Source organism: Lathamus discolor, chromosome 5 (genome assembly GCF_037157495.1).
Source record: "Lathamus discolor isolate bLatDis1 chromosome 5, bLatDis1.hap1, whole genome shotgun sequence".
In the NCBI taxonomy this organism is placed as follows: Eukaryota; Metazoa; Chordata; class Aves; order Psittaciformes; family Psittacidae; genus Lathamus; species Lathamus discolor.
In genome coordinates, this window is record NC_088888.1 from 46,266,580 (window position 1) to 46,293,329 (window position 26,750).

Consider the following 26,750-nt stretch of genomic DNA (forward strand, 5'->3'; position numbering starts at 1 on the left):
GGCACCGCCGCGGGCCGTGGGCGAGAGCCTGCGCTGCCGCAGCGTGCGTGTGCCCGCGGCGGCCGTGAGGCGAGGATGGTGACGGGCGGGAGAAGTCCCGGCAGAGGTCTCCCACCGGCGGCGAAGCCTCCCTCTCGTCTCCTTTCCCCACCGTCCCTTCCGCACGGCCGCCCACCCCGCGGGGCTGAGGCGCTGGGGAGCATGCGGCGGCGGCGGGGACCTGTTGTGTAGGGGAGGCGGGGGTTAAGCGCGGCGGCGCGGAGCGTGAGGCGGGGGAGCGGCTCTGCGGGGAGGGGGCAGAGGATGAGGACCTGCTCTCCGGGCGCTGGTGTCTGTCGGGGACCGGCTCTGCCCTGCGCTGCCTCGGGCTCGGGAGACTCCCCTGCGGCGGAGCCGTGACGGGGCAGGCGGGCCCGCGGCGGCGAGACCCGCGACCCCGGCTGTGCGGCGAGCGGCGGCCGCTTCGCGCTGAACTAACTGCGGCTGCAGGGAGAAGAGCGCTTGAAGTGTCTCGGAAGCTGGAGTTGCAGCCTGGCTCCTTCCCCCACCCTCCCCCTTTTTTGTCGTTTTTTCCTCCTCCTTGCTGATCTGTTCCGCGCGTCTCTTGAGGGAACGTTTTAGGAATGGTCATTTTTAGCAGCGAAATCTGCTGCGAGAAGGAGGATTATAACAAATCTCTATGAATGCTAGACTCGATTGCTAAACCTTGCCTTGGCCAACCTTCTGACCCTCGGAGAGCTCTCTCAGGGTGCGCGTGGGAAGGAAAGAACAATCTTCCCATTTGAAAATAAACTTGGAAAAAAAAAAAAAAGACTAATTTTTTTTGGACAGACTAACTGCTTTATAATTTTTTTTATTTCCTTTTTCTTGTTTTGTGATAAGTTGTTTTAAAAAGGATTGTCTTGGTGGTTTTGTAACTGATGGAGGAAGCTGAAGGAAGGATCCCTCTCAAGCGTTTCTGATGTGACAGCTTTGGTTTCGGAGGAGTTAAGTGGTGTTTGCATGATACACCTATTGCTAGCCTGGTAGAGACTCTTTTTTCATCTTTTTATTTGCTTTTTTTAATTAACTGGGGCTGGTGGAGAGGGCTGTCTTGGGCAGAAGACTGTTTGCACACGTTTATATATTGTATATATATTTTTGGTGGGGTTCTCCCCACACTTTACTCTCCCTTGATGACTCCTGGAGGTAGTAGTGGGCCCATGAAAGACTGTGAATACAGTCAGATCAGCACACACAGCTCTTCGTCTCCCATGGAGTCTCCCCATAAGAAAAAGAAATCGGTTCCCAAGAGAAAATGGGAGGTTTTTCCTGGAAGAAACAAATTCTTCTGCAATGGGAGGATCATGATGGCTCGACAGACTGGAGTCTTCTATCTGACTCTTGTTCTCATCTTGGTCACCAGTGGACTCTTCTTTGCATTTGAGTAAGTGACATTAAAGTCTTTGTATCTTCCTTATCTTTCTCTAGTTACCTGTTTTCTGGCTGAAAGGAAACTAATCATGTTTATCCAGATACCATGGAGAATGCTGACTGAATTCAGCTAATGTTGGTTTATATAATTGAAAATATTATCTGGTAAAATGCTGGGGGCATAGGATCCAGTTTTGGTTATCACACTGTGGAAAACTGATGTTTGTGGATTAAGGTTGTAGGGTTTTCATGCCACAGGTTTCCAGCTCTTGCTGATGTTGCAAGAAGAGTGTAAAACAGCAGGTTAGGGATGGTCAGGAAGTTATGTAGCTTCTTGTCTGTGAGTAACTCTGCTGAGAATCAAAACTGGCAGGTGCAAAAGTACTGACCTTTTGTAGCAGAAAATGCAAGGAAAGCGGTATCTTTCATCAGTTCATGGGTTAGGCATGGTTTTAACTTAGAATGAAAAACAAAACGCAGTAAAAACTAAAACCGAAAAGGAGAGCATATACCTAGCATGTGCAGTTTTGCGTATACCTAGCTTTCCACCGCTAGGTAACAGCATTACTTTCTGTTTGTGATGGTAACTTGTACGTGAGTTTGGTCTTAGTTTAAGCTGTATCTGTTTTGGAAGTTTTGGTTTTTCTTTAAGCAAGGTTTTGATGTCCTCCTAGGGTGTTTTTCTCTGTTGCTCTGAATCTTAAGGAGTCCTTTTCATTTATATAAAGTGGACACACAGTGACAGCAGATCAGATATACTGATTTTTGCACTTATGTTGGAATGGTTAAATGAAATATGTATGGCAAGAAAGAATTAGGCACATGATATGAACAATATGGTTCAACTTAACTTACTTTGTTTAAAGCACAGAGTTCCCAGATGCTCACACTGCTAAAACACTGGCTATAGTAATAATTGAATTATTTTTAAAGTGTTAATGCTATTTTACCTGTTCTAAACTATAGTAGCTTGGCTTGTGGTAGGAAAAAAAAAGTCTTCAAATTATGTATTACAGCTCTTACTATTTTCTTGACTAGAAACTATTATGTATAAGTAAGCTTCAGTGCTGCTTTCAGAAATTCTGTTCACTTTGATGAGTGATAAAGTTGAATGACAAAGGTCATTCATTACTTGGTGTCTTCCAGGAAGATGACAGTGATGTTAGCAAACCCTAAATTGTACCAGTTAAATGTAGACCATGTTAGCATACTGGTAGTAGTAAAGAAGGTAAAAATGCTCAGCAGGTGACCAGTTGCTAAATGTATCTGTGAGCTCAGCAAACGAATTGTCTTCAGTGGGCTTCAGGTTACTTTAGAGTGATGTTTTAATTATAAATCTTATGCAGATATTACAAAGCTGCTTGAATATGCTTTGAGTAGCTGAAATAACAGTCAATACGATATCCATATACTGCTAATGTGTTTACTTTACTGGTTTTAAAGGGGTATTAAAGGTGTAACCTGATAGTATTGCATCAAGACTGCGTGCTACTCTATTCTGTGTGTCATGATTAGGCTTAATTTTGGAAAGCTTTTGTGTGGGGGCTGATATCTGCATCTCTGTGCAGCCTCATCACCTTCAGCAGAGCCTCTGAAGGGAAGCGCTGGAATGCCTGCAAATACCAGAATGTAAACGTGGGATCAAAACTGTAATGTTTTATAATCATGATTGTGAAACTTATTTAGCTACAATTTATAGCTTATTTATATGTCTTAACACTTGGTTGCTTCAGAGAGAAATACTCTCTGCAGCTGCATGATTCAGAACTGCTAAAGCAGGATGAGCTTCTAGCAGTTCATCACCTTCCAATTTCATTACTACTGTGAGTTATGTGTTCCTACCAAAGTTGAACATTACAGCTTCTGTCATGTCTTTGAGCTTATTTGGAGTGATGGATGACATCTTTAGTCAAGCTGCAGCATTTTTTTATATATAATTGGTGCTTATTCTAACTGGCAGTCTTGAAGCAGGGAAAAATCTTCGGCTTTATATAACTATATAAATTCTGTGTGTGTGTGTACTGGTCTTGAGTCATTCTTGTATCACTTGCACTCTCCTTTTAAGGAAAATCAAAGTAGAGGGTGGCAATGATAATTCATTTTTATAATAATAAGGTAGACTTTGCTTTTTAAAAAGTACTTGCACTGGAAAATTATTATTCATTCTCCGGAGGCTAATTAAAAAAACAAACCCTAAGACTATGAGAATGGTGTTGAGCACGTTTGTGACGTTTGAACCGCAGAAGGCTGTTGATTTTACAATGAAAAGATATTTACAATGAAAACAGGTCATCTCTGACTAAAAGGTGTTCTTTTGAAGCATTTTCTAAGTAGTAATCTAAAGTTACTATTTATTGATCACTTGATGGCATCTCGAGGAGTTAGTGTCACTTCCATTATTTGGCTGACTTGGTTATGGTGCTCCTCATTAACCACCAGAATGACAGAAATGTGTTTCAGTCCTTTGTGTACAGGTGGGTCAAAGTGATTTTTAAATGGGCATGTGCTCAGAGTGTCTCAACTGTAAGGTCAAACTGTCACTGACGAGGAAGGACACCCTGTATGTTCTTGCAATTGTTTGGTCTTTTTGCTGCAGTTGAAATAAATGATTTTATTCCTTTGGTTTTGGAAACCGAAAAATAGGTATTCATCAAGTTCCAAGTCATTCCCCGGTTGCAGCCTGTGAAGTAGCGGTGTAGGAAAGATAGGACTTTGACGGTTAATTCCTGGGGAAGCATCGTTCTAACATAAACAGGTGTCTTTTACTCTTTTGGCTTCATTCATTCTTCCAACATGATTTCACCCCCGACCCTCCTTCTTTTATTTTACTGTTGACACCCGTTCATCCAGAGCTGTATCTCATGTGCTGTGGAATCCTGTCCAGGGGAGAAATACATCTCTCTGAATCAACAAATCCTAACTCTCAAAAAGTAAACATATGTCATACATCTTGACCTGTATAGCTTTTGACATTGAACCATACCTTTGCAATCTTTTGTATTTCTGCTTCTGTTCTTTTTTTTCCCCTGCCTACTCTTTCCAGTACCTGCTGTTGGTTGGTTTTATTCCTTTCTCTCTGTTGACTTTTATCTCTCATATACTCCAAATACATCACTATTTCTCCCTTTTTTCACTGTTCTTTTTCATTTTCAAAGAGGTAAGCCAGAATTTACTGAAAAGAAAAACAACGATCTAGGAGCTTTCAAGCAGATAAAATATTTATAATTCCTGCCTCCCTGCCCTTCCAAAAGTAAAGAATGGAAATAACAAAGAGTTTTATTTTTGTAACTTATCTATTAAATGTAACATGAATTATTGCAAGAACTTCTGGGTCCCAAGAGGGATGGTATTTGACTGGTAAATTGGTAAATTTGGGATTGAGGTATTTGAGGTATTCTTAAAAATGCCTATTTCGAAATGCTCAAGATGAGGCACCACGAATTACTTATTTTGTCTTTAAAATTTAGCTATGTTATTTTATTTTGGAAATATATTTCCTAACTCTAACCTTATGATATTTAGCCTTTTTTCTTTTTTTTCTTGCAAATTTGGCTTTGTGTTGCACTTCCCTTTTTTCCTTTGCCTTGCCCCGTTACACAGACATACATATTTTTTTAAACTATTCAGTGCTCATGTAAAAGTAGTGGCATGAAAGCTTGGAAAACAAATTCCCTTCCCTAGAGCAAAGACAACATCCATAACTGAAGGGCAGATCTCACTGCTGTACTTAGCCAGTTCAACCACTGTATTTACATAATTTAAGTCCTTTATTGGTGCAATAAAGAGAGGCAAAACTGAGGCACTTCATACTGCTTTTATGCAGCTAGGTATGCATAGTCAAAAGAGAAAAGAACTCTTTATGCCCATGGTCATTTGGAGTACTATTTTTGTAGGTTACAGTAAAGCAAAATGGAGGCTGAATGACATATTTATCACAGCAGGATATGTAAAACAAACATCTTGTTGTTAAATGGCAAATCTTAGATGAAATGCACAAGCTTCGCAGGTTCCAGAGCTGTGGTAGATGAGTTTGGCTGCATTACTACTGTGAGTTAACGCTGCTTCTGTGTGCCAGCTCCCTTTTTCTTGGACCTCATGGTGCAGGTAGCAGGAGAGAACATGTCTACACCTGAGCTGCTTCAGGTCAGGCAGGCAAATTGAATTTCCCATAAAAGGTAGGTTTAAGTGAAGATGCCAACTGAACTGAATTGACTCGGGCACAGTCATGTTTTCTTCTACCAATTCAGTTGCAGGGTGAGTGGTTCTGGAAGAAGGTTAGAGCAGATGGTGGGATGCCAGAAGGGCTGATGCAGTGCAGCTTTTTTCTCTCTAAATGTGAGTCAGAGCCCTATCACTTCTGATACCATTTGACACTCGCAGTGATTCAACAAACTGGAGGGTTTGGGTTGTTGGTTTTTTTAGCTGGTTAACACTTAATTTTTGTGTAATTGCAGTGTCTTTCAAAAAGGGATGCTGGAAAATTATTTAAACTGAGACTGTTCATGTGCATGTGCATACAAATCACTGCTTTCTATCTGCTCTTGCAGTCACTGGCAACTTGCTCCTTGCCTCCCACCCTGAAAACCAGTGTGACTGGAGAACATTTATGAGTCACACTATTGGATGCAGTGTAGATTGTTCAATATTGAACTTCTATACCACACACTATGGCGAAGTGGTGTAACTCGCTGCTCACTGTGACAAACCTCTATGTGTAAACGATTATGTCAGTAAGCTGAGCATCTTCACTGTGGTATCAACAATCATCATCATCCTATGGCAAATGTTCTGTGCTCTTGAAAGAGGTGGATTCTTAATGTGAGGTCCTATGCCAATTAGGTGGAATGTTCTTAATCTGATAAACCTCCTTTATCTTTCTTCCTCTGCTCTTAGGACAAGTAGCTTACTTGCATCTTTTGATGTCCTTAAAACTACGAGTTCCTTAGCAGGAAGCACTACCAATATGACTTCAGGTATTAAAGGGTGCTAGAAACATTTCCTGCTGAACATGTCAAAATGGATTTCAAAGCAAAAATTGTGGCATGTAAACTGGAATGATCATTTAACAAGAGAACCATGTCCTTTTCTACATGAAAGGCAGTAGCTGCCTAATAGTGCAAGTGGTGTAGGCAAGTGCACTGATGAATAGGTGTTTCCCCCCACCCCCCAGTTTTCTTTGTTTAAAAAAATTCTGTCATTAACATTAAACCAGAGCAGTGTTTCTCATTTTGCCATATTATACATCTCTGACAGTTTAGTGAAAAAGACATGGAATGCAGCAGTTCTAATTTTCAGGGTTTACTTTTTGTATTGAATTTATATAGATGTACCAAATAATATGGTAAATTCCTGAGGGATGGCATGCATTCCAACCAGATGTTGTTTATTCTTTGCACTTTAATTACCCAGAAAATGTTAGCTGTAGCATCTAATATCTTTCAGGTACAAAGTATATCTAATATTTTTCTCCTTTGTTAAGAGACTTTCCTCTGTCACAAAAAAAAAATTACATAATCCATCTCTTCTAAGTTTCCCAGTTATCTGTGCATGTCTGCTGAAGTTTCTCCCTGGCCAAAAGGATACAGTTTTGTACTACCCTAACATAAAGTAGCACTTCACTGAGCAGATACCTCAGTTTAAACTTTTAAACCTGCTTTGAATGAATTGCATGATATGAATTGAAATTGTTTCACCCAGAGATGTACCAGTAACATTTGATATTAGGTCATGCATCTCTACTTTTCAAGGCTAAGTCTATTTATGTGGAAATGGATAATGACTAAATGCTTCAGTTTTTCAGGGTGAAATTCTGTGAGGATAACCTCTTTTGCTTTTGGAAGTCAAACCTTCTTTAGTTCTCCTGAAACTGCAGAGGCTTTTTATGGTTTTGTAACACTTCACTTGTTTTCCAAAATAAATGTTAAAGAGTTTTTTTCCCAGTGTTGTTTTGTTTTGGGTTTTTTGTTTGTTTGGTTGAGGTTTTTTTAATTCAGCTTAGTTGATGGCCTTTATCTGCTGTTTCATGGAGAAGACAAGTTTTGAACACGATTTTTTGTCTTTTAATTTCCTGCTTTCTTCCCTATAGTTCTACTGGTATTTCCACTTCTCTTTTCTTTTTTCTTTTCTTTTCTTTTCTTTTCTTTTCTTTTCTTTTCTTTTCTTTTCTTTTCTTTTCTTTTCTTTTCTTTTCTTTTCTTTTCTTTTCTTTTCTTTTCTTTTCTTTTCTTTTCTTTTTTCTTTTCTTTTCTTTTCTTTTCTTTTCTTTTCTTTTCTTTTCTTTTCTTTTCTTTTCTTTTCTTTTCTTTTCTTTTCTTTTCTTTTCTTTCTTTTCTTTCTTTTCTTTTCTTTTCTTTTCCTTTCTTTTCTTTTCCTTTCTTTTCCTTTCCTTTTCCTTTTCTCTTCCTTTTCTTTTCTTTTTCTCTTCTCTTCTCTTCTCTTCTCTTCTCTTCTCTTCTCTTCTCTTCTCTTCTCTTCTCATTTTCTTTTCTTTGTTTTCTTTTCTTTTTTTCCTTTTTTTTTTTTTTTTTTTCAGAGGTGGGGGCCAATGGAAATAGGGAGTGTAATAGTGCAAGAAGTGATGTTGGCTTCTCAGATACCATGTCCTCTCAGGACCTGGAGGAAATCCCTGTGCAGTTTTGGCCCATTGGTACGTGCACATCTTCAGAGTGAGATGTGAATGTTCGTGCTCTTCTTTGCTTGATGTCATTCTGACCCCTTGGAGAAAGAGAGGAAATGTCATCACAGCCTGCTGGGTGATGGTTTTCTATGGTCATCGTAGCTCAGCATGGTTCTTGTAGATAAGTGTAGATTCTCACTTGGGATGTTTGATATCCTTTCCAGAGTGGGGAAAAAAGAAATTTTCAAAGTTTGTTTATTATCTATATAAATATCTTCAAATATTTGCAAATGCTAATGAATAATATTTATCTACATCTTCATTCTCCAGAACATGAGGTTAGACTTGTGATTTTGTGACACTTGTTTGATAAAATCTTAATTTGTCACTTAAAGGTTTGTGGTTTCTATTGTTGATATAATCTGTATAATATGCCTGTTTTCTTTTGTCTTTCCCTGAGTAGGTACTCTTGGCCCTTTAGCTGAATGGATGTGTGCCCAAGGTATAACATGTATCTCCTGGAAACTAGTGTAAGGGAGTTACATTAACTAGATTTATGCTATTGAAAAACTAATTTCTATTAGTTCTGGTCATTGTCATGTGACCATCTCTGGGACTCTTCTCACATCACCCTGCAGAAGTCTTCATAACAAGGGAGATGTTAGGGTTTTTTTTCACATATATTCTCAGGAATCATGTTACATGTTTATGTTTGTGTAAAGTATTCTTTTTACTTGTTTTCAACTTTGGACTAACAGTGCAAAAAATACCTTTGTTGATACGTGATTTATGTCATAGCTGCATTGTGTTATTAGTTTGTAAATGGCATTTAGTACAAAACACAAAACAGTGTTATCAGTGGATCTGGATGACTGAGAAACTATCTTGCTTTGCAATGAAAAGGGGAAATAGTCTGTACAGAACTTGTACCAAACTGCTCTGTTCATTCAGGGAGAGGAGAAGCATGGGGCTGAAAAGAAGTATTTTGTTAAAAATATCTGGGCATATTTGTAGCTTCAGTAGAAACTGGAATGCTTGAATTTGAACTGGGCATTAAAGACAGAAATTCTTTTTTAACAGTTAAATTATACCTTTCAGGTAGCTAAGAACAAGAAGACAAAACTTCAAATGGAAATGGCCTCTCCATTTATTGCAGCATTAAACTGATAGTTGTAACATTCAAATGTGAACTAATTAATGAGAAGGTGAAGAAAGAGGAGGAGAAAGCTGAGAATATTTTTAACTTTAGAAGCTGCGTGATTGTTTCAAAATAGCCCAGCCAAAAGCTTCACTGGCTTAAAATACTGGAACATCTTAAAAAATTGCTTAAAATGTTATAACAGCTTTATCTAGGAAATTTTTGCTCACCTGATTGGCAATCCTTCTAAGTGAGGCTGTAGTAGCTAATGATCACTGAAGTTACAGGCTGCCAATAAACTTTTGTACATGTCAGTGCTTCTTGTCTTTCATTTGGCAAAGCTGATGGAAAAGGGGAAAAATCCCCTGAACTCAGCTGGAACTACCAAAGTTTATTACACTTCATATAATCACAGCCTTTTTTTTTTTTTTTCCCAGAACTTCATACAAAAACTGTGAAGTGGTTAAATATTTTACAAACCAAAGAGACACATTAAAATCAAGAAATCAAGATGAAGCCTGTGTTTAATAGCCAGAAATAAAATTCTGTTCAGATTTTTCACATTGCAGAAGTATTGCATGTTAGTAACACAAAATGTATTTAGGGAAAGAGGCTGAACTGTTATGGAATTTAAGTTTTTTGTAACACTCGCCCCGTCCCTTTCCCTATTGTACGTGTTGATAGTCAAGCTCCTGTTCGTACTTCAGTCACTAAGCAAGGTGGGCTTTGTATTTGTGAAGCCCGACCATGGGCTTTCTGCAGTGTGCATTAGCGGAGATCTTGCCCAGTTGCATTCCAGATCTTTAACTGCTAAGTTGATAGTGTGCTGTGGTACCATATGATTATTCAGCCCCTGTATCACTGATCACTTCCTTTTCATCAGTGTCTGTAGGGTCTGTTCACATTATTGTGGGATGGTGGCTAATGAGGTCTTACATAATGTGCTTGGCTAATGAGATCACAGCTGGTTTTGTTTTATAGTTTTCCCCTCCTGCCATCCCCTTAAGTTGCTTGCTGCAATAATGCAGTTGCTTACCAGCCGCATGCATTTATTGTGGTGAATATGCAGTAGGGTCAGTTTCTTCTTTTACTGTTAAAAAAATGTTTTATGAAACAGAGATTGAATAGAATACTGAGAAATTGAAAGGTGAGAACCTGAACTCGGAAGTTAAAATGTACATAAAATTTGCAGTTTATGAATTTCATATTACAGTTTTAAGTGCAGGGTAACACTGTCACGTCTGCACTGAGTGAATGTATGAAATAGATTTGTGGGGTTTAGCATACGTTTATTATACATATCTATTCTATTCATATATTCATATGTATTAGAGCAAGGAACAGTTATGCTGGAATTTGTTACTATTTCAGCATAAACATTCTGTATTGCTAAAAGTTACATTAAACAACATTGGCAGGGATTGGAAGTAGTAATCCAAACCTTTTGTTTCTGATTGTGATAAATTTTGTGTGCTTTTTTTTTTTTTTTAACTGTCTGAACATCTGGAAATTGGAATCCTGGTCTTACATGTTCAGTGCACTTCTTAGATATCCCATTGGTTATGAATGTCATGTTTCAGGGTAGAGAAGCAAGTTGTCAGACCAGTACTTAAGTTTTGCTGCATGCTTGTTTATGCTCATGGTGTGGGTTTTTGTGGCACAACTATCTATGCCTGTTCCTTAGTGAATACTTTTTCATTGGCAAAAGGGCTTTCTAGTGTTGAATTAGAATATGGAAGGTATAATTTTTCCTAACTTGGAATTATTTGAGGCTGTTAAAAGCACTAAGAAGAAAAGTAAAAGCTAGAATAGCGTTGTCTTTTCTCTTATCAGTATTGCAACTCTTTAAAAGACTTGCTTCTTGTGAGTGTGGTTTCTTTAGAGCTCATAATGCTTTTATATAGTGAAAAAATGCAACTTTTGAGATGCTTTTATTATTCAACATGATTTGGTGGCTTGAGGGCTGGACAGGCATCAGGTGTAGAAATATCCAAGTAAACTTTGTAATTAGTCTGAATAGGCTGGTACATGAAATGTGTTGCATGGTGTGATAAAGAAAATTGGAGTGTACAGGCTAATTCACTGATTTGCCTCAGTGAACTGGCCTGGAGAAGGGAAGGCTCAGGGGGCATCTTATTAAAGAAGTACCTGACTGGGGAGGACGAGTCAAAAAATTAAAAAAAAAAAATTAAATTAAAAAAAGGAGCCCTGGAGGCAATGAGCACAAAATGAAACACCATTTGAACATCAGAAAGGACTTGGGGTAGCTTTTTGTTTGATTGTTTGTTTTGATTTTGTCTGTTTGCTGTCCTTGGTTTGGGGCTTTTTGCTGTGAGGATGATAGAACACTGGCACAGGTTGCCCAGAGAGGCTACAGGCGTTCTGAAAACCAGCCAGATGTAGACCTGAGGAGTCTCGTTTAACTGACTCTGCTTTGAGCTAGCTTTGGACTCGATCTCCAGAGGTCCCATTCTACCTCAGCCATTCTGTTACACGTGAAAACCTGAGAACTTCTTCCCATAAGATAGCAAAAGGTATATCTAGTGAGAATGTTTTAATAACCCGTTTATTACATTACCCATTTCACAAGAGCTTCAGTTTTACGTAGTCTTAGAATCTGAACCTAAAGTCTCAGTCCAACAGAACTTAAAAATTTGCAAGTGAAATAGACATAGCTGTTCTTTCTGTCCCCTCTCCTTTTCTCACCTTCAAATATGGCTTTCTCAGTGCAAAGTGCATTTTCCAAAATTTCTTGGAGGTTCTTTTTCTGCTTTCTTTCACTTATCTGCTGTTCCTAAACAAGCTTTGCCCTCTACTATTCGTCTGGTTTTTGCTGGACTATAGTTAGTATTTTCTTATCATGTAAACAGCAGCATTTTATTAAACATTGATTTGCTAAACAAACAAACAAACAAGTAAATAATTCCAGTTCTGGATTACAATTTAGAAATAAAGTAAGAGGAGAAAGCTTAAATGAAGCGGAGCATATTTTTTTTCAGTAAAATATATCTGAATCTTTACATCCTGTAGTAGCTATCACTGCTAAGTTTCTCTCAGGCTGGTGGAAGCCAAAGGGGCATTTCCCTATACTACCTATTCAAAGCACCATTTTTCAGAGTGAACTTCATGCCTGTAGACCTGCCTGTTTTTTTTCTGAGAGAACAGAGGTTGGATTATTACTGCTCATGAATTCGGACAAAACTTTAGAGTATTTCATAGGAACATCCCAGTTTCCTTTCTGTTTATCAGGCCTAGTTGCAGTCAGACCAATCTGATTGTTGTAGGCTGCTGAAAAGAATGGACCCACCTCTTCCCGTCTCCCAGGCCTTCTCCCTTTGTCTGGCTCTCTGTTTTTAGCACCTAGTGGTGAATCCCTTCAGGGAGTTCCCTTCCTGCTGAAAGCTAATCCTGCCCTTCTGCCTACACAGAGAAAAACTTTTTGCTGTTTTAGATCCCTGAGGTGAATTCCTGAAAATCCAGAAAAATGTTATTAATCGTGCAAGGGAGGATGTGAAAGGGAGGAGTTTGTTAGATCAGTACAGCTCTGATTTGAAATTGTATCCCAGCTTGAGGAAACTTGGTGTTATATAGTCTTGGTTCATTGTTTGGCATCTGTGAGGGCACAGACATAACATCTTTAGGCTTACCCAAATTACTATTTAGTTGCTTAATGAAAATCTTCAGAGTTCTGGCTTCTTAACCACATTTTATTTTGAAAGCAAGTGGATTGTAGTTTACAGAACTTGAACTGCAGCATTTTCCGGATAACACATTAGTAAGTACTCCTTAGTTGTTACTGTCTTACAGTTTTTCTGTATTTTTTTTATAAAGACATTATACCCAATTCTGTAACACAGCACAAGGGTGGTAACTGAAGCAATTCTTCCTGCATCCTTGCCTATATAGTCTGTGTTCCCCATATCCAGATTGCAGAGCCAGTGTATTCTAATACAGGGCCTATGAATACTTATTCACCTTAGTTTGTATAAAAACAGATGAGTTAGCTCAAAATACGCTGAACTGAACCAGGAAATGAGCATTCTCAGTCCTTGCCATTTCTCCCACACTTCAGCTGAGATAGCAAACAGCCCATGGAAATTGCCTGTTTCTTCACAGTCCTGTTCAGCTGCCCACTTGGGTGGTTTCTTGTTTTGCTGGTTAGTATGGTAAAAGTTGAAAGTTTCAGCATTGGGAAGAATCCTAAAGCAGTAAATGGAAAATTGAACAGCCTGCATGCAAGAGGAAGTTAGAGTGGATGTCTCTATTCACAGTGTGATAAAAGAATTGGCCTTTAAAGTGATTTTGTTAAATAAGACACCTAAAGCTAATCAGAGCAGAAGGAATTGTCTGTAGAGCAGAAGACTGGGAAGAAGTTGTGGACTGAAATCTGACAGAGATTAATCTAATTTACTGTAAGACGTTGAAAGGTTAATAATTCTTCTTTTACAAGGTACTAAGCTCAGAAAGCTCTCTTCTCTTTACCTTGGGATGTGGAGGCTCTGAGACCTCTCATCACTGATGTGAGTGTTCCTCTTCAGAGTAAAATATGCTGGGGTTTTTTCACCCTCTCTAATGTAATGAACCCTAGGACGTTTAAGTATCAGGCTGTGCTGTGCACTGTGTGTTTTTTTAAGTGCTGTTCCCTGGAAGCTGTAATCTTATTTCCAGTACTTGAGTATACCAAAAGAAGTGTGCTGGGGGCAGAAGGACATTTCAAAGGAAAGTGTATAGAGATTGGGTTGGATAAAATAATTTTGCATTTTTACTCAGCTCATACTCAAAAGTAGTGGGAAACAGGCAACTGGCTGTGAATGTGAAAATCAAAACAGTCTGATATGGTAGGATCCCACTAAGTGAAGTTATTGTGGGCTGACATCCAGGTCGATTGAAAGGTAAACATGCCCTTCCCAATGCACATACCTTTCTGTTATTGAATCCTAGAAAACTTTAACCAACAGTTGAAGTCTGGAGGTGCAGAATTAGCCAATGGTTGACTGTTCTTGGCAAAAGTAAGTTTATTTTCTGTTCTGAAACTTTTTTTTTTTTTAAGCGGTTTTTGGCACTAACCCTTTCTGTTGCGACAAAGAAATGGCATTTGTGAGAGCAGAGGTTTGTTGCTTCTTAGTTCAATACAAAAGAAGTGACACTTGTTGCAAAGGCAATTCACTGTTACTGAAATAACAATGTCACTGAAATAAGCTTTTAATTTGAGCTTTATTACAGGTATTCTTTCTGACTGCAAAATAGAGGTCAAAGATTTAGGGAGCATACCACTTGTCACTGAAGTTGATCCCTACAGATCAATTGTAGTTGCATAGTTTTGTTATTCATCCACAGTGAGTACATCCAGCTGTACTTGCCTTCCTAGTCTGAATGATTAAAAGACTGACAATTTCAGAAGATTGTTTGATGCAAGCAGAAGAGTTGGGGCAGGGTGATAAGGAGTGGGGAGGAACTCAGTTATCTGCTGTAGCATTTCCTTCTGGAAGTTAATTTCAGTTACTTGAGGGACAGTTGTACTCTGTCCATATTTGGTTAGTACCTATAAGCAAGCTAGTAATAACTTTTGATGTACAAGCTGTATTTTTCCATTACTCAAGGAGATACACTGACAGTTCTAGTTCATCAGCACAGAATTCAGAACTCTGGGAATGACAGCATGATGCATACACTTTGTTATTAGACTCCTTTTGGAGTTTGGTAATTTATGTGTTTGTTATAACAGCAGGCCAGAAAAAAGAACTGTTAAGAACAGTAACACCAGTAGCGCCGTAAGGTTTCAAAATACTTTTGTGTGCTTTCAGTCGTGAAATACTTTTCCCTTTTCTTACTGTTCCTAATTTTTCTTCTGCTAATCTTTGATGATGGGAAGGCTCTGTGGCTCTGGATAAAGTTGTTCTTTTTTTACTTTCAGTGCCATGATGGTGAGGGAAAGACCCAGCAGGCAGACTTGCGGGTTACATATGGGAGACAGAGTGGGTTATTCTGAATGTTATATGTAGGCAGGAGTCTGCAAGCGTGACAGTCTCTCAAAGACATATGTTGTCTTGTCTTCATAAAAGTATTGATATCTGCCCAAGTTTGAGTCTTTTGTGTGTGCTAGGAACTTGATGTTTATGATGTGAAGTCTCTTGAAACCTGTGCCTGTGCTGGGCATGCCTCTCTGAGGGCTTGGCAGAATCCTCACTGAAATTGAAGTTTGAGCAATGCCAGCCTACTCCTGATTTTGGTCACACAACTGTTTTGAGGAGCTAAGCTCTGCTCTGTGGGGATGCTTTCATCTGTGGCTACAGGCAGCATAAATGAAAAACAGTGAAATGGCTTCATTCACCACACATCTTCCAGTTTCTACAGCCTCCACTTCTGTGTAGTACAAAAGTCATCTTCACTTAAACCCCAGTTCATCTCCAGTACAGCCCCACCTACAGTTTAAGTAAAACAGGGCTCCTTGGTGGGTTGGGGGGTCTTGAAACTAAAAGCTGTGCCATAAGGCATATGACAGGGGAAGGAGAGCTTGGCAGAAGGGTATCAGATTGAACTTATACAGTCATGCTGGCATTTTATTTTGTTTTGGTAGTCTTCAATGTAGCAATCTTACAGTTTTAACAGAATTGTTCTGTGTGTGATTATTAGGCCATTAAGTTCACAACCAGGTTGTGTTTCTGTTCTTTTTCACATGCTCATCTCAAATCAGTGTTTCCCCTTCTCTTTCCAAATATCTTGTACGTGCTTGCTCTTTACCATTGGGTTCCATGGAATGATGCTTCTTTCTCCAGACCTTTTCAGGGACAGCATTGCCTCTTTCATCTGTTCAAAACAGCTTTTGAACTTGTTGCAGGGATGGGAGAGGTAAAGGCAAGGGGCTTCATTTTGTAGTGGTATTGTAGTCTTGCCTTATTTTCTTCTCCTTTCTGCAAGTCTTGCATGTAAGTCTTTTAAAGTTGTTTTTGTTTTTCCATGTGCCTCTAAGTGAGGAGGGAAGCACTTATCTTTCACAGTGCTCATAGTGTGGGTGACTGGGAGGAACTGGCGAAGGTTCAGAGATGGTCTTTGCAGGCAACGAAGTACAACCAGGAATGCGCAGAATTGGACAACCCAGGCCATGATGGAAATACTTGTGAACGGGGGGGCTCCTGCTCTGCTGTATAAACCAAGGTGGCTTGATGCATAATCTGTCTTTAACATGGTACAGAATACTTGATTAAGTAGGTCTAAATGTTGCTTGTATAGGACTTACTATAAGAAAAAGACTGCTTTGTAACCCTAAATACTCATTTTGCTTTTCAGTTGAAGTTCTAAACAAGTTGTAAAAGGGAAGTTATTGGATTTAAGTACCTGTGAATAGTCAAATTTGTGGAATAGAAAAGTGACCAGTGAAATTGCCTGGGTTTCAGTGAAATGGAAAGTCACAGCAAATTTGAGTTGGCAGAGTCCATGGTGTAATAGTATTTAATGTAGACAGTTTTAATTTTGTGACCATTTTACATTGGCTTTCTTTATGTTTCAAAAGAACAATCTTCTAACACTTAAGGCACTCCTTCTCACAAGCTAAGGTCCTGCAGATAATTTGGCAGTTAGGCATACCAGCCCTATATTGACCGATTTTAATTTTTCTATTGTAGTGCCTCAGAACCTACTTTTTTACTTTTGCAATTGCTTGTATTTTTGTATTTGAATTCCGACAGTCAGCTTTCATTTTTGCTTTCTGTATGTTAGCATTAAATATTTAATATTTTTTGTTTTGAAGGTGCAGGAAACTTATTGCTGCTTTAGCTTTGGTCATATGTTATAGATCTAAATTTATTTTCAGTTTGTAAGATGACCCCACCTTCTGATAGCTGTGTTCACTAAAGTGGGCTAAAGTTCATTTACCAGTGGAGGAAACTGAGGGAGATCAGCTTGGTTCTTCAGTGACAGCATTGGTCTAGTACACATGAAAAAATTATAAATAACTCAAAGTACTGTTTAACTGTGTGTGGTCATAATAAAAGGGTCAGAGGTCTGTGCCTGTGTGTGACAGACATGCAGGGTGATAACTTCTGCTCCATACAGACTTTCCTCAGCTGTGTTGAAAAGCAGGCACAAAAACTAGTTAATACTAAATGGCTGGCAGATCAGAGAAGTGAAATAACTTTCGCTTTGCTGTTTGTTGTAATTTATTATTACATTATTACACTATGGCTTGGAGTAGTGTTTTCTGCACTAGGTTTGGCACCGGCTGCTTCCTCAGCTAGTTATCAAGGCTCCCTGCCATCTCAAGTTTATTTTTCTTGCACAATGCCTGGGAAAAAAGCTGAACCCTGTTCTGAAGGTCACTATGTCCAGCCATCCTTCTGAGCAGTTGGAGCAAATGCATTTCAGAAGTACTGACCCTTCAGCCATTGGCTGCCCTCATTTAAAGCTGGGACCCTCAGGACCCTGGGGGGATTTAAGCAGCTGTGGAAATGAATGAGGAGGATGTCCCCTTAAGGTAGCCAAAGGCAATCTGCTCTTGTACTGCCAGGTTCCACTGTAATTTTCTTTAAACAAAAAGTCATCCACAAACAAACCTTTTTTTTTCCATTTGATGAAAGCAGAGTTTTAAAGGGACTGTCTTATTCTTATGGTAAGACATCAGTTAAATTTGAGTGTTATTTGTGACTTTGATATAGGAGAGCTTTGAACCCAGTCTTCAGTGTTTGTCTTTTGATCTCATGTTTGGTTTGTGAACCCAACTATGTCACCAGTTTAATAAAGGTATACCTGTAAGAGAACTTTGGTACACCGTGGAGTCTTTCCAAAGGAGAAAATGACCACTGACAGGTGTGTCAGTCCCAGTGATATGCTTGCTGTCTTTTTTTTGCTTTTCTGCTGGGGACACACATACTACATCCTTTCCCAAGAAGTATCTGAAATCTAGTTATGTTCTGGAGATGGGGTTTGTAGCACAGTTCATACTACAAATTGAAGACCAGCTCTAAGATCTTTTTTATTAAGCCAAAAATATCTTTTGGATAACACCGTGTTTTTAAGATGGTATCTTCCCAATCTTCAGGCATTTTTTTAATTTTTTTTCCCTTCGCATGCTTATGCTTTACAGTGTTCTTCAGCAAGTCTTGTTTTCAGTTTGTACTACGGTAGTCAGAGTAGCCCAGTCAAATGAAACTCCTCAGGATAGTGCATTTCTACTTGTAGCATCGCTTGGTTAAATGCAGGATAGCTTCAACAAATTGTGTGTGCTCTGTGTTGTGCAAAAGAACAATTAAAATTTCTGTAAAGAACAGTCTGTTGGGTGTGAGTGGTCGTCTTTCTCAGTGGCACTGAACTATGACAAACATGGTGTTAAGAATCCATGCAGAGACCAGATTATTCTTTTCAGATTTGAATGACAGTCTCTATTAAGTGAAATCTTTATATGTTTGGAAGAGATCACAGGCAATGCTTACGATGTGTACAAAAAATTGTGAAATGCTGTTATTTATTGTCAGTGTAAACTGTTATTGTAGATCAAAACTGGCGTGTGTTTAATTACTTGAACATGTTGGGTTTTCCATTGCTTTTACTGAAGAACTGGTCTCCATCTGTGAAGTCCTGATTGTGCTTGGGGTGATGTGTAAGGGCAATGTAATGAAAGGTGCTGTCTTCTCTTGGGCATTGCTTTCCTAACAGTAGGTAAATTAGGTTGTTAAATTGAAAAATGTCTTGGTTTTAATTTTTATTTCAATTTTCTGAACTTCTTGCCTTTTATATCTCTCAAAATTAGGGAACCTATTGGTAAAACCGGCATTTTCTTCCATTTCTTCCTTCTCCTTCCCTCTCACCACCCCAGGTACCTTAAAAAAGGTTGGAATTTCTTTTACCCAGAGAGGATGATGCTGAGTGAATTATGGTGATTGCCTTTGGGTATATAGGATGATAATCAATACTCCTCCACATTGTTTGGGATGCGACAGGAATTTCTGACTCTTAAGCTGCAGCAGGAAGTATTCAGGTTAGAGGTTAGTAGACATTAGGGAAAAAGAACCCGTTCTAAGCCCAAGGATGGATAAGGACTGAAATAAGTTTCCTAGGCAGATTGTGGAGTTGACATCGTTAGAAGTTTTATGCAAAGCAGTCTAGACAGTTTTATCTGAAATGGTTCATGTAGAGCTGATCTTCTCTTGGTTCCACTACTTTTATTCAGGAATGTATCTGTGAGATATTAGAAGGATTTTAGCTGAAACTGTTCTTTTTCTTGTCTTTATTAATAATGCAACTCTCTTGAGGGTGGGGAGAGGGAGGAGTGTACTGTATATTGAGCAGAGCATGATTAGGACAGTTACTTAAATTCTTAGTTACTTAATCCGTTTGTAACTTGCTACGTAGAAGTGATATTAGAAAGGACTTTTGAGCTTTCGAAAAGGGGAGGGCTATTGGTGCTTCATATAAAAGAGTTTTAAAAGGAACCTACAATCTAGAGCTTAGTTATCATAGTAGATTATTAATGTGGGAAGAAATCAACCTAAATACTCACTGATGTCTTAGGAAAGGTAGGTAACGAAGTGTGACATGGAAAATTCAGTAGGTTACCAAATTGACCAGATGATTCTTTGCAGTGCTACTGCATACCAAACAAAAATAATTTTATTGTAAAACATGCTCTTTCCTGTGTTCATGTTAATCAACTTGTTATAAATGTATTTTCTTGTTAGTAGGAAAAATCGTACTGCACTAGTACACACCAAATTTGCTTATTGCCTGCTAAGGACATTCATGAGCCCATGTCTTGCAAAGCTTGAAGGCTCTTTGGGAACAAATAGTACTATAGGCCTGGGCATCGTTTTTCCTTTTTTTTTTTTTTAATCTCATTGCAGTAGAGAAGAGTTAGGCCCCTTTATTCCCCTTTGAAGAAAGTGGCAGATGGAAACTGCTTGATGATGTCCACAGCTGCTTGGGTGGCTAGAAGTAGATGGGACCACGTAATCAGGAGGGGTGTTTAGCTTCTGCCTATTTTCTCAGATAGTGTAGAGTTTCTAGGAAGCCCTGGAACTGTAGTGTGTACACTTGCCAACTGTCTTTGCTACGTAAATATGGAAAGGGCTATTGCCTGTAGACATCTAATGCCACTGGAGAAGCTTATACAGTCACCTTATTAGAAATAGCGTGGCCTGGCATTTTAAATATATTGAACTAAAATCAAGGGTAGGATGCAAAACTTGCAGAACTTTCAAAGCACTTTCATGTGATACATTGAGTAAATACTTGAATTTACACTATGTGTTATGACCATCCAGTGAGTTTCAGCAGCACCGGTGAGAGAGATACTAAACATTAATAGTGTGTGAAAACATGAATGCTTGTTTTGGCCTACATGAAATAAGTACTCCTGGAATCCATTCTTACTGTTCGCATTACTAAACTTCTGAAGTCTAATGAATTAGTACTTATGATTTTTTTTTTTTAACATGTCTAAGGAGGTTTACTTGTCCTGTGTTACCTTTGAATTGGAATGAGCAATGAAAACCTCAATTTAACAAGGAAACTTTGAGATAGTCAAAGACAAGTGGTGAAAGCGTTAGCAAACAAATTACCAGAATGGTCCTGAATTGACTAGAAGGACACCAGACTAGTCCACAATGGCAAGTGGAGGGGAGTTTGGTTCTTTCAAACAGTTGAAGTATATCTGGGACAAGTTGTCAGAGCTTTTATGGGAAATAACCTCTTAAGCTGGTGTGGGAGCAATGTGATGGTGAGAGAGCACTTCTGGATCTTGTGGCATGGCTGTAATTACCATGTGTGATTTGAGTGTTTTAATAAGTAATTTGGATAGATAACAACCACCTCTGGACCTGTTGTTTTGCACATCTTTGAGATCTCATTTGTCTGCTGTAGCTAGGTGTTCTCTCTGTTACTACTGTTGACAGTCTCTTCAGCAGCTAATAAGCAAACAGCTGACCTGCTCCATTTAATTAGAGTCAATTTGTAAGTTGTTTCCCAACATGTGGAATCTTGCCTGCTTGCCACTCAGCCATACTATTTATCTATTTCTTTGTTAGCAAAGGAGAAAGCTGTGCTTAGCTTCAGATATATTGTGAACAAGCTAGTTTGTACAGGTCAGACTTGACTGTGAGTTTTTATTCTTTATGAAGAGCATCGTGTTAGTTACCCTCTCAGCTGGAGTCAGCTCCCATGTCTCTCTGTGACCCCAGCTGTAGTGAAGCATTACAAAGCGGGGAGAAGAGGTCTCTTTGGATAAGTGGATACCAAGCTATTTTAGTCTTTATTTGCTTCTATTTGTGGCTGTAATGTTTTGCATTATGCAAAAAGGCTAACATTTAATGCTAAAGGGACTATATGGGAATTGTAGGGAACAGTAGTTTCAAATTGTAAAGCTTTCACAGTTGAATGTTAAAAATCTGTGAGATAGGAGTGGATCATAGCTGCCTAGTATCATGTTCCCATTCTGTGCTTTCACACTAATTGTGCTTTTGCCTGTAGGGACAAAGACTCTAATAGTCTGTAGATTGTATGTTCAAATATATATATTCTTCTCCTCCACAACTTCACCGTGTGTCTACTCAAAGTACTGCTTTTGAGGCACTCTCTTAAATGCATGAGAGTTCAAAATGAGTTAACTTTAGGCCTAACATGGCTTCTGGCACTGGGACTTTGTAACTAATTTAATCTTTGTTCTGTTTTGCTTTGTTTTCCCTTTGGTTAGTAGTTTTCTTGTTTGGTTTTGTTTGGGTTTTTTTTTTTTCCCTCTAAAGTGTGGCATACTGTAGTAAAGACAAAACCTAATGTTATCTGTTTTCTGTTTTCAGATTTGGTAATGCAATTGATTGTAAGCTTTACTGAGGCAGTGTGTGTACTAGATGTTGTGCTGGACAAACCAATTGGTATTACTATGACCACCTTCAGTTGGGTCCTTCCAGAAGTTTGTCATTTTTTCTGACAAATCTAATTCCAGTCAATACTGTAGTTACCGCTTGAACATATTTGAGAATTAGCAAATGGAAGGGATAGTGCCATAATTCTCCAGCCTGTTTTGGAGACCTCTGTGTTAGGTATCTCAGTGCCTTTAAACCAGAAGGCAGTTGGTTGTAAAAACCTATTCTTTTTTTGTACTGTGAGATTTAAATAACCATCATAGCTCTGACAGGCATGTGATTTACAGCACATTCTTATGGTACACTTCAAGTCAGCTTTGTTTATTCTCTTTTGTTAACTGTGTTTTCACCTTGATTTATGTTACATTTAGTCCCTATTTTAGGTGTGTGTAGTGTGATTGGTAAAATTCATTGGAAAATAGGCTCCTTCTGTATCGTTTTGTAATGAAAGAATTGTGTCTGTCGTTTTAGATCAAAAATATTGTCACCAGAGTACCTATTTTATCTTCCTGCTTTGACAGCCCTTAACATACTTGGATTTTGTGTGCGAGATTTACCAACAGCACATAGTTTGATGCTGAAGAGTGAGTAGTGCCTAGACTGTTTTGTGTTTCTGAAGCACTGATTGAAAAAATAACCCAACAACACAACTAACTTTTATTCTTGTGAAAGGGACAATATAGTGTCACTTGAGTAGCAGCCAGTTTCATTCCTACTGAAAAATATGATAATACTCATGGATATATTTCAGTTATAGAATTTTGTGAGAAGAGAATGAGTCCTTTGATGTAAAACAGAAGGCTCTGAAACTAACAATATGTGGTGGTTGGCTTTTTATGATTTATCATTGCAACTTTTAAGTTTTTGATTAGATTTACACTGAGTAATCGCTGGCATATTCAAGGCAGAAATGTTTGATGAGGAAGTTCATTAACTCGTTCCATCTGCCTTTTCTTGCCTTCTTTTGAAATCCTTTGTGGATCTTTTCTAACTTTAAATGTTTTGCATTATCCTACACTTCTGTATGTTACCAAAGATTATTACTTTTTTAAATGCCCATTTTTTCTGATATTCATCTGCAACATAGTCCTCTCGAAATAACTGAAAAGTGCAAATTAAATACTTCTGAGAATTTTTCTGGCATAATAAAAACACTGCTGCAGAGACCGTGGGTTTTCTTTCCCTGCTTTTCCCAAGTTAATAAATGCTAGTACAAAGTAAAACTTTCTTCCATGTTTTTTCAGGGGGGGATTTGTTGTCTACTAATTTGTTGCCAATATCATGCGGCAAAATATAAGGTGGTTCAATCAAGGATTTCCCTTGTATAACTCTGTTTTCTTGTGTGCATTTAAGAGTGGAAGATGGGAAGACTTTGACATTAAACAGAATGGAACTCTGCAGAGTGTTCTGGAAATCTGAATCAAACTCTGCTTTCGATGTCTTTTGCAATATGGAATGTTATCGTGTGTTGTAGGTGGGGTTTGAGGAGATCTTGTACTTTGGATCTTGGCCCGCTGAATGAGATGACGTTGTATGGATGTTGTTTAAATAGATCTGGGCCTTCATTTCTATCAGATAATGAGGATAATAGTAAATCAACTCTAAAATCTCCTTTGCAAATGTCCAATATCTAACTTTGTTGTCAGTGTAAAACTAGGTTGGCTTCTGATTGATTGTTTTCATGCAAACTATTTACAATATAAGCAGCATAAATTAATCTTCCATTTCTGCCATGGCTCTTTTAAAAAGTTTCTAAGAAGAGTCCACTAAAAAAATAAAATAAAAATCTCAGAACTGTTTTGTCTGCCTTGTCAGCAGCTTCTGAATGCACTGTCCATGCTGTTTCCAGTTTTTGAGATAACTCAAAGAAAAGGGAGGGAAGGACTACAAGAACAGTTTGTTTCTAAACCTGGACAGAACAACCAAGGTATCTTAATGAGTCAGAGACAACTAGAAGTAAATACAGTCAAGGAAGACACAGAATTACATAAAGCCCACTGTCATCTTCGTGTTGGCAATTCAGATACATCTGCTTGTGCAGATCTTGACCTCTGGTGATGTCTCAGCCTCTTGCTCTGATACTTTTGTATGAATATCTTGACGGTCAGCTCAGGCTTGATGTGACCAAAACAAAGCACTATCTCATTTTCCCACTTCCTCTTTGATCAGTAGTAGCAGTAAATCTATTTCCTACAAATTTTTGGCTTATTGGCCATCACTCAACGCCACTGGACATCCAATGTCATAAATGCACTTCTTCAACTTGTTTTTTCTCATCTGCGATGGCAGTAACAGCAGGAGGTTTTGGTCTTGTGTATATGCAGGGAGAAATACTCAGTTGCTTGAGCACTACATGTGCATATAGCCCCTAGCTGTCTTGCTGTTTGCACAGTGATTTACTTTTGGTGGCCTGCCAATAACCTGCTGGGATTTAGACATTTATAGAGGAAGAAGGGTTTGTGAAATGCTTTCAGTAGACTCATTGAAAGGTCTACAGGAAATAAGACCTTTATAGATGACATTCGTTATATTTGTAGAAATGTTTATAGATGATACTGTGGTTTTGAGAGTTTGACTGTAAGGGTTACACCTTGGCACACGGAAGAAAACTAATTTGGGGATATTTTATTTGACTGCTGCCTGTAGAACCTGACATCTGGTTGTGGAGTCCTGTCCAGAGTTAATCAGTAGTGCATAGTCAGGAGAGTGAAGGATGTTAAAGCAAGTCTAGTTAAAGATCAAGGAGTGGATAAAGCGATTTCGCACAGCAGTTGTAATTTTTTTCAGTTTTTGTAAGCAGAGCAACTTTTAGTGTTGTTTTTCAGAGAGCAGGAGTCCAAATCCAAGGGTTCTTCTGAACACTGTAATTATTAAAATCTGCTCTTGGGTAGCTGCTTGCATGGGAAAGCAAATGTTTTTGTTAGTCAGCAGAGATGTGAACAACTCTTGTCAAAGTAAAAATTAACCCAAATTATGGTTTTGGGTGTGTGCTCATAACACACATACTCAGAAGAAGCATTGCTTCCAAGAAGGTGTCTGTTTTGGTTTGGTTTGTTGGGGATTTTTTGGGGTGGGGTGTTGTGGTTTTTTGTTTATTTGTTTTAAGCAAAGATGCTTAACTTTTGTCTTTGGCCTATTGAAAGGAATAATATTACTTGCTGTATATGTTAATGAAATTATTTGTAGAAGAGATTAGACAAAGTCTTATTAGTTAAGTAGTGGTCCAGATGGATGATAATAATTTTCAGAGTTCATTTAGTGCAGTATTTGTATAAGCAGATGTTTGCCTGCACAAAACAGTTTCTTTTTTTATTAAGATCCTGTCTGAGGATGGTAAAATTCAAACAAATGCAGTGATGGCCTTCTAATGGTTTGTAACTCTTCAACTTAAATAGAAAATATGATGTATTTTGTATGCAGATTTAAGTATTCACACCATTTTGGGGTAGGATTATGTGCTTCGCCTTTTTTATTGGCAGCTGCCTGGAGATACAGTTTAACCTCATTTTTGAAAGCTGTGTTCATTGTTCAGACAGTGAGCTATTTTCTTAAGTTATACTTACATATTATTAAAACTGAAAGAGTAAGACCAGTTGCAGGATGTAACAAGCATAATATTTGAAAGATTTGCAGTAGCTAGAGGAAAAATGCAGTTGTGATATTGCTGGTGATTTAAAAGTTGAAGGCTTTCTCATAGGAATTGACAGCATTTCCTATTATGTTTTTCCCTTTTGAGATTAAAAGCAAAGCATCTAGACAAATTAGGTTCTGTTTTTTCCTCTGTCTTTCATAAACTGCACACTTTGGCTGACTGTTGAACACAAGGAACAAATGTTAATGGGTTTTTGTAAATAGTACTGGTGACTGCTAGCCGAAGTTGCTGCTTTTCAACAGGATGGTAGTGCCTTAACCACTCACACTGTTCCCCTCCTGACTAAAGAATGAATATAGATACCAGAACTGAATTATTGTCAAGGTGGCTTCTTAAGATATTTATGCTTTTTAGTATTAAAGTGTAAAATGTACAGATAAAACCAGGTGGTGACTACTGAGAGTGACTTTGTATTGACAGCTGAAGATGTACAGCTGTTTAAAGAGGTTACTTTGTAACCTTTTGGTGCCCCATTTTTGGGTAGGGGAAAAAAACCTCTGAAGACCTGAGGTTTGCATAGGAGAAAACAGTTGTGCTGTCAAGAAAGCAGTGGAGCAAAGTAAGACTTCATTTTGCTACACATCCCAAGATACGTTTTTCTCTTGGGCCTAGAATCCAAGTATTTTTAGGCATTTTTGTTCAGCAAGTGGATCTTTATAAGGGGGAAGTAGTGAAGCTTTTTTCCTCTGCATGATCTATAAAATCAGTTCTTCTTCATGTTCCTTGTGTGGTAGAGTGACCACCAAAGTGTATTGAGGGATTTTTGTGAATATGTACATACTGTACCAGATTGTTCCCAAGTGAGGTGAAAATACACAAATAATACTTAGTGTAAAATGGAAGTGATGTGCTTTTGCATGTTTTCCTTAATTTCTCTCTGTTTAATTCTTTTCTGTGAGGGTAAATAATGCATAGAAACTTTTAAAAAGAGTTTTGAAAAGTAAGAGCCCAAATGTCATGTTTCCTCAATTTAGGCCTGTGGCCCAGTGTGAGTGGAAAGAGGATGTGCACAAAATCTTAGAAGTGCAGACTGTAAACAGAGAAGTGTAGTCCAAGTGAAAGAGTGATATGGTTTTTCCTGTA

The 26,750-nt window shown here is 38.5% G+C and overlaps 1 protein-coding gene across 4 annotated transcripts in view; it reads left to right on the forward strand.

Moving 5' to 3' along the window:
* The first annotated feature begins 273 nt into the window (after positions 1–273).
* ZDHHC14 (zinc finger DHHC-type palmitoyltransferase 14) overlaps positions 274–26,750 on the forward strand; it is a 102,541-nt gene continuing 76,064 nt past the window's right edge. For 3 of the 4 annotated variants that reach the window (XM_065680622.1, XM_065680620.1, XM_065680623.1), the window contains exon 1: positions 275–1,426. In XM_065680622.1, coding sequence (XP_065536694.1) covers positions 1,176–1,426 — 251 coding nt within the window. In that variant the 5' untranslated portion in view covers positions 275–1,175. Of the gene's footprint in view, positions 1,427–26,750 lie in introns of all 4 variants that reach the window. The other variant, XM_065680619.1, reaches the window with a different exon arrangement.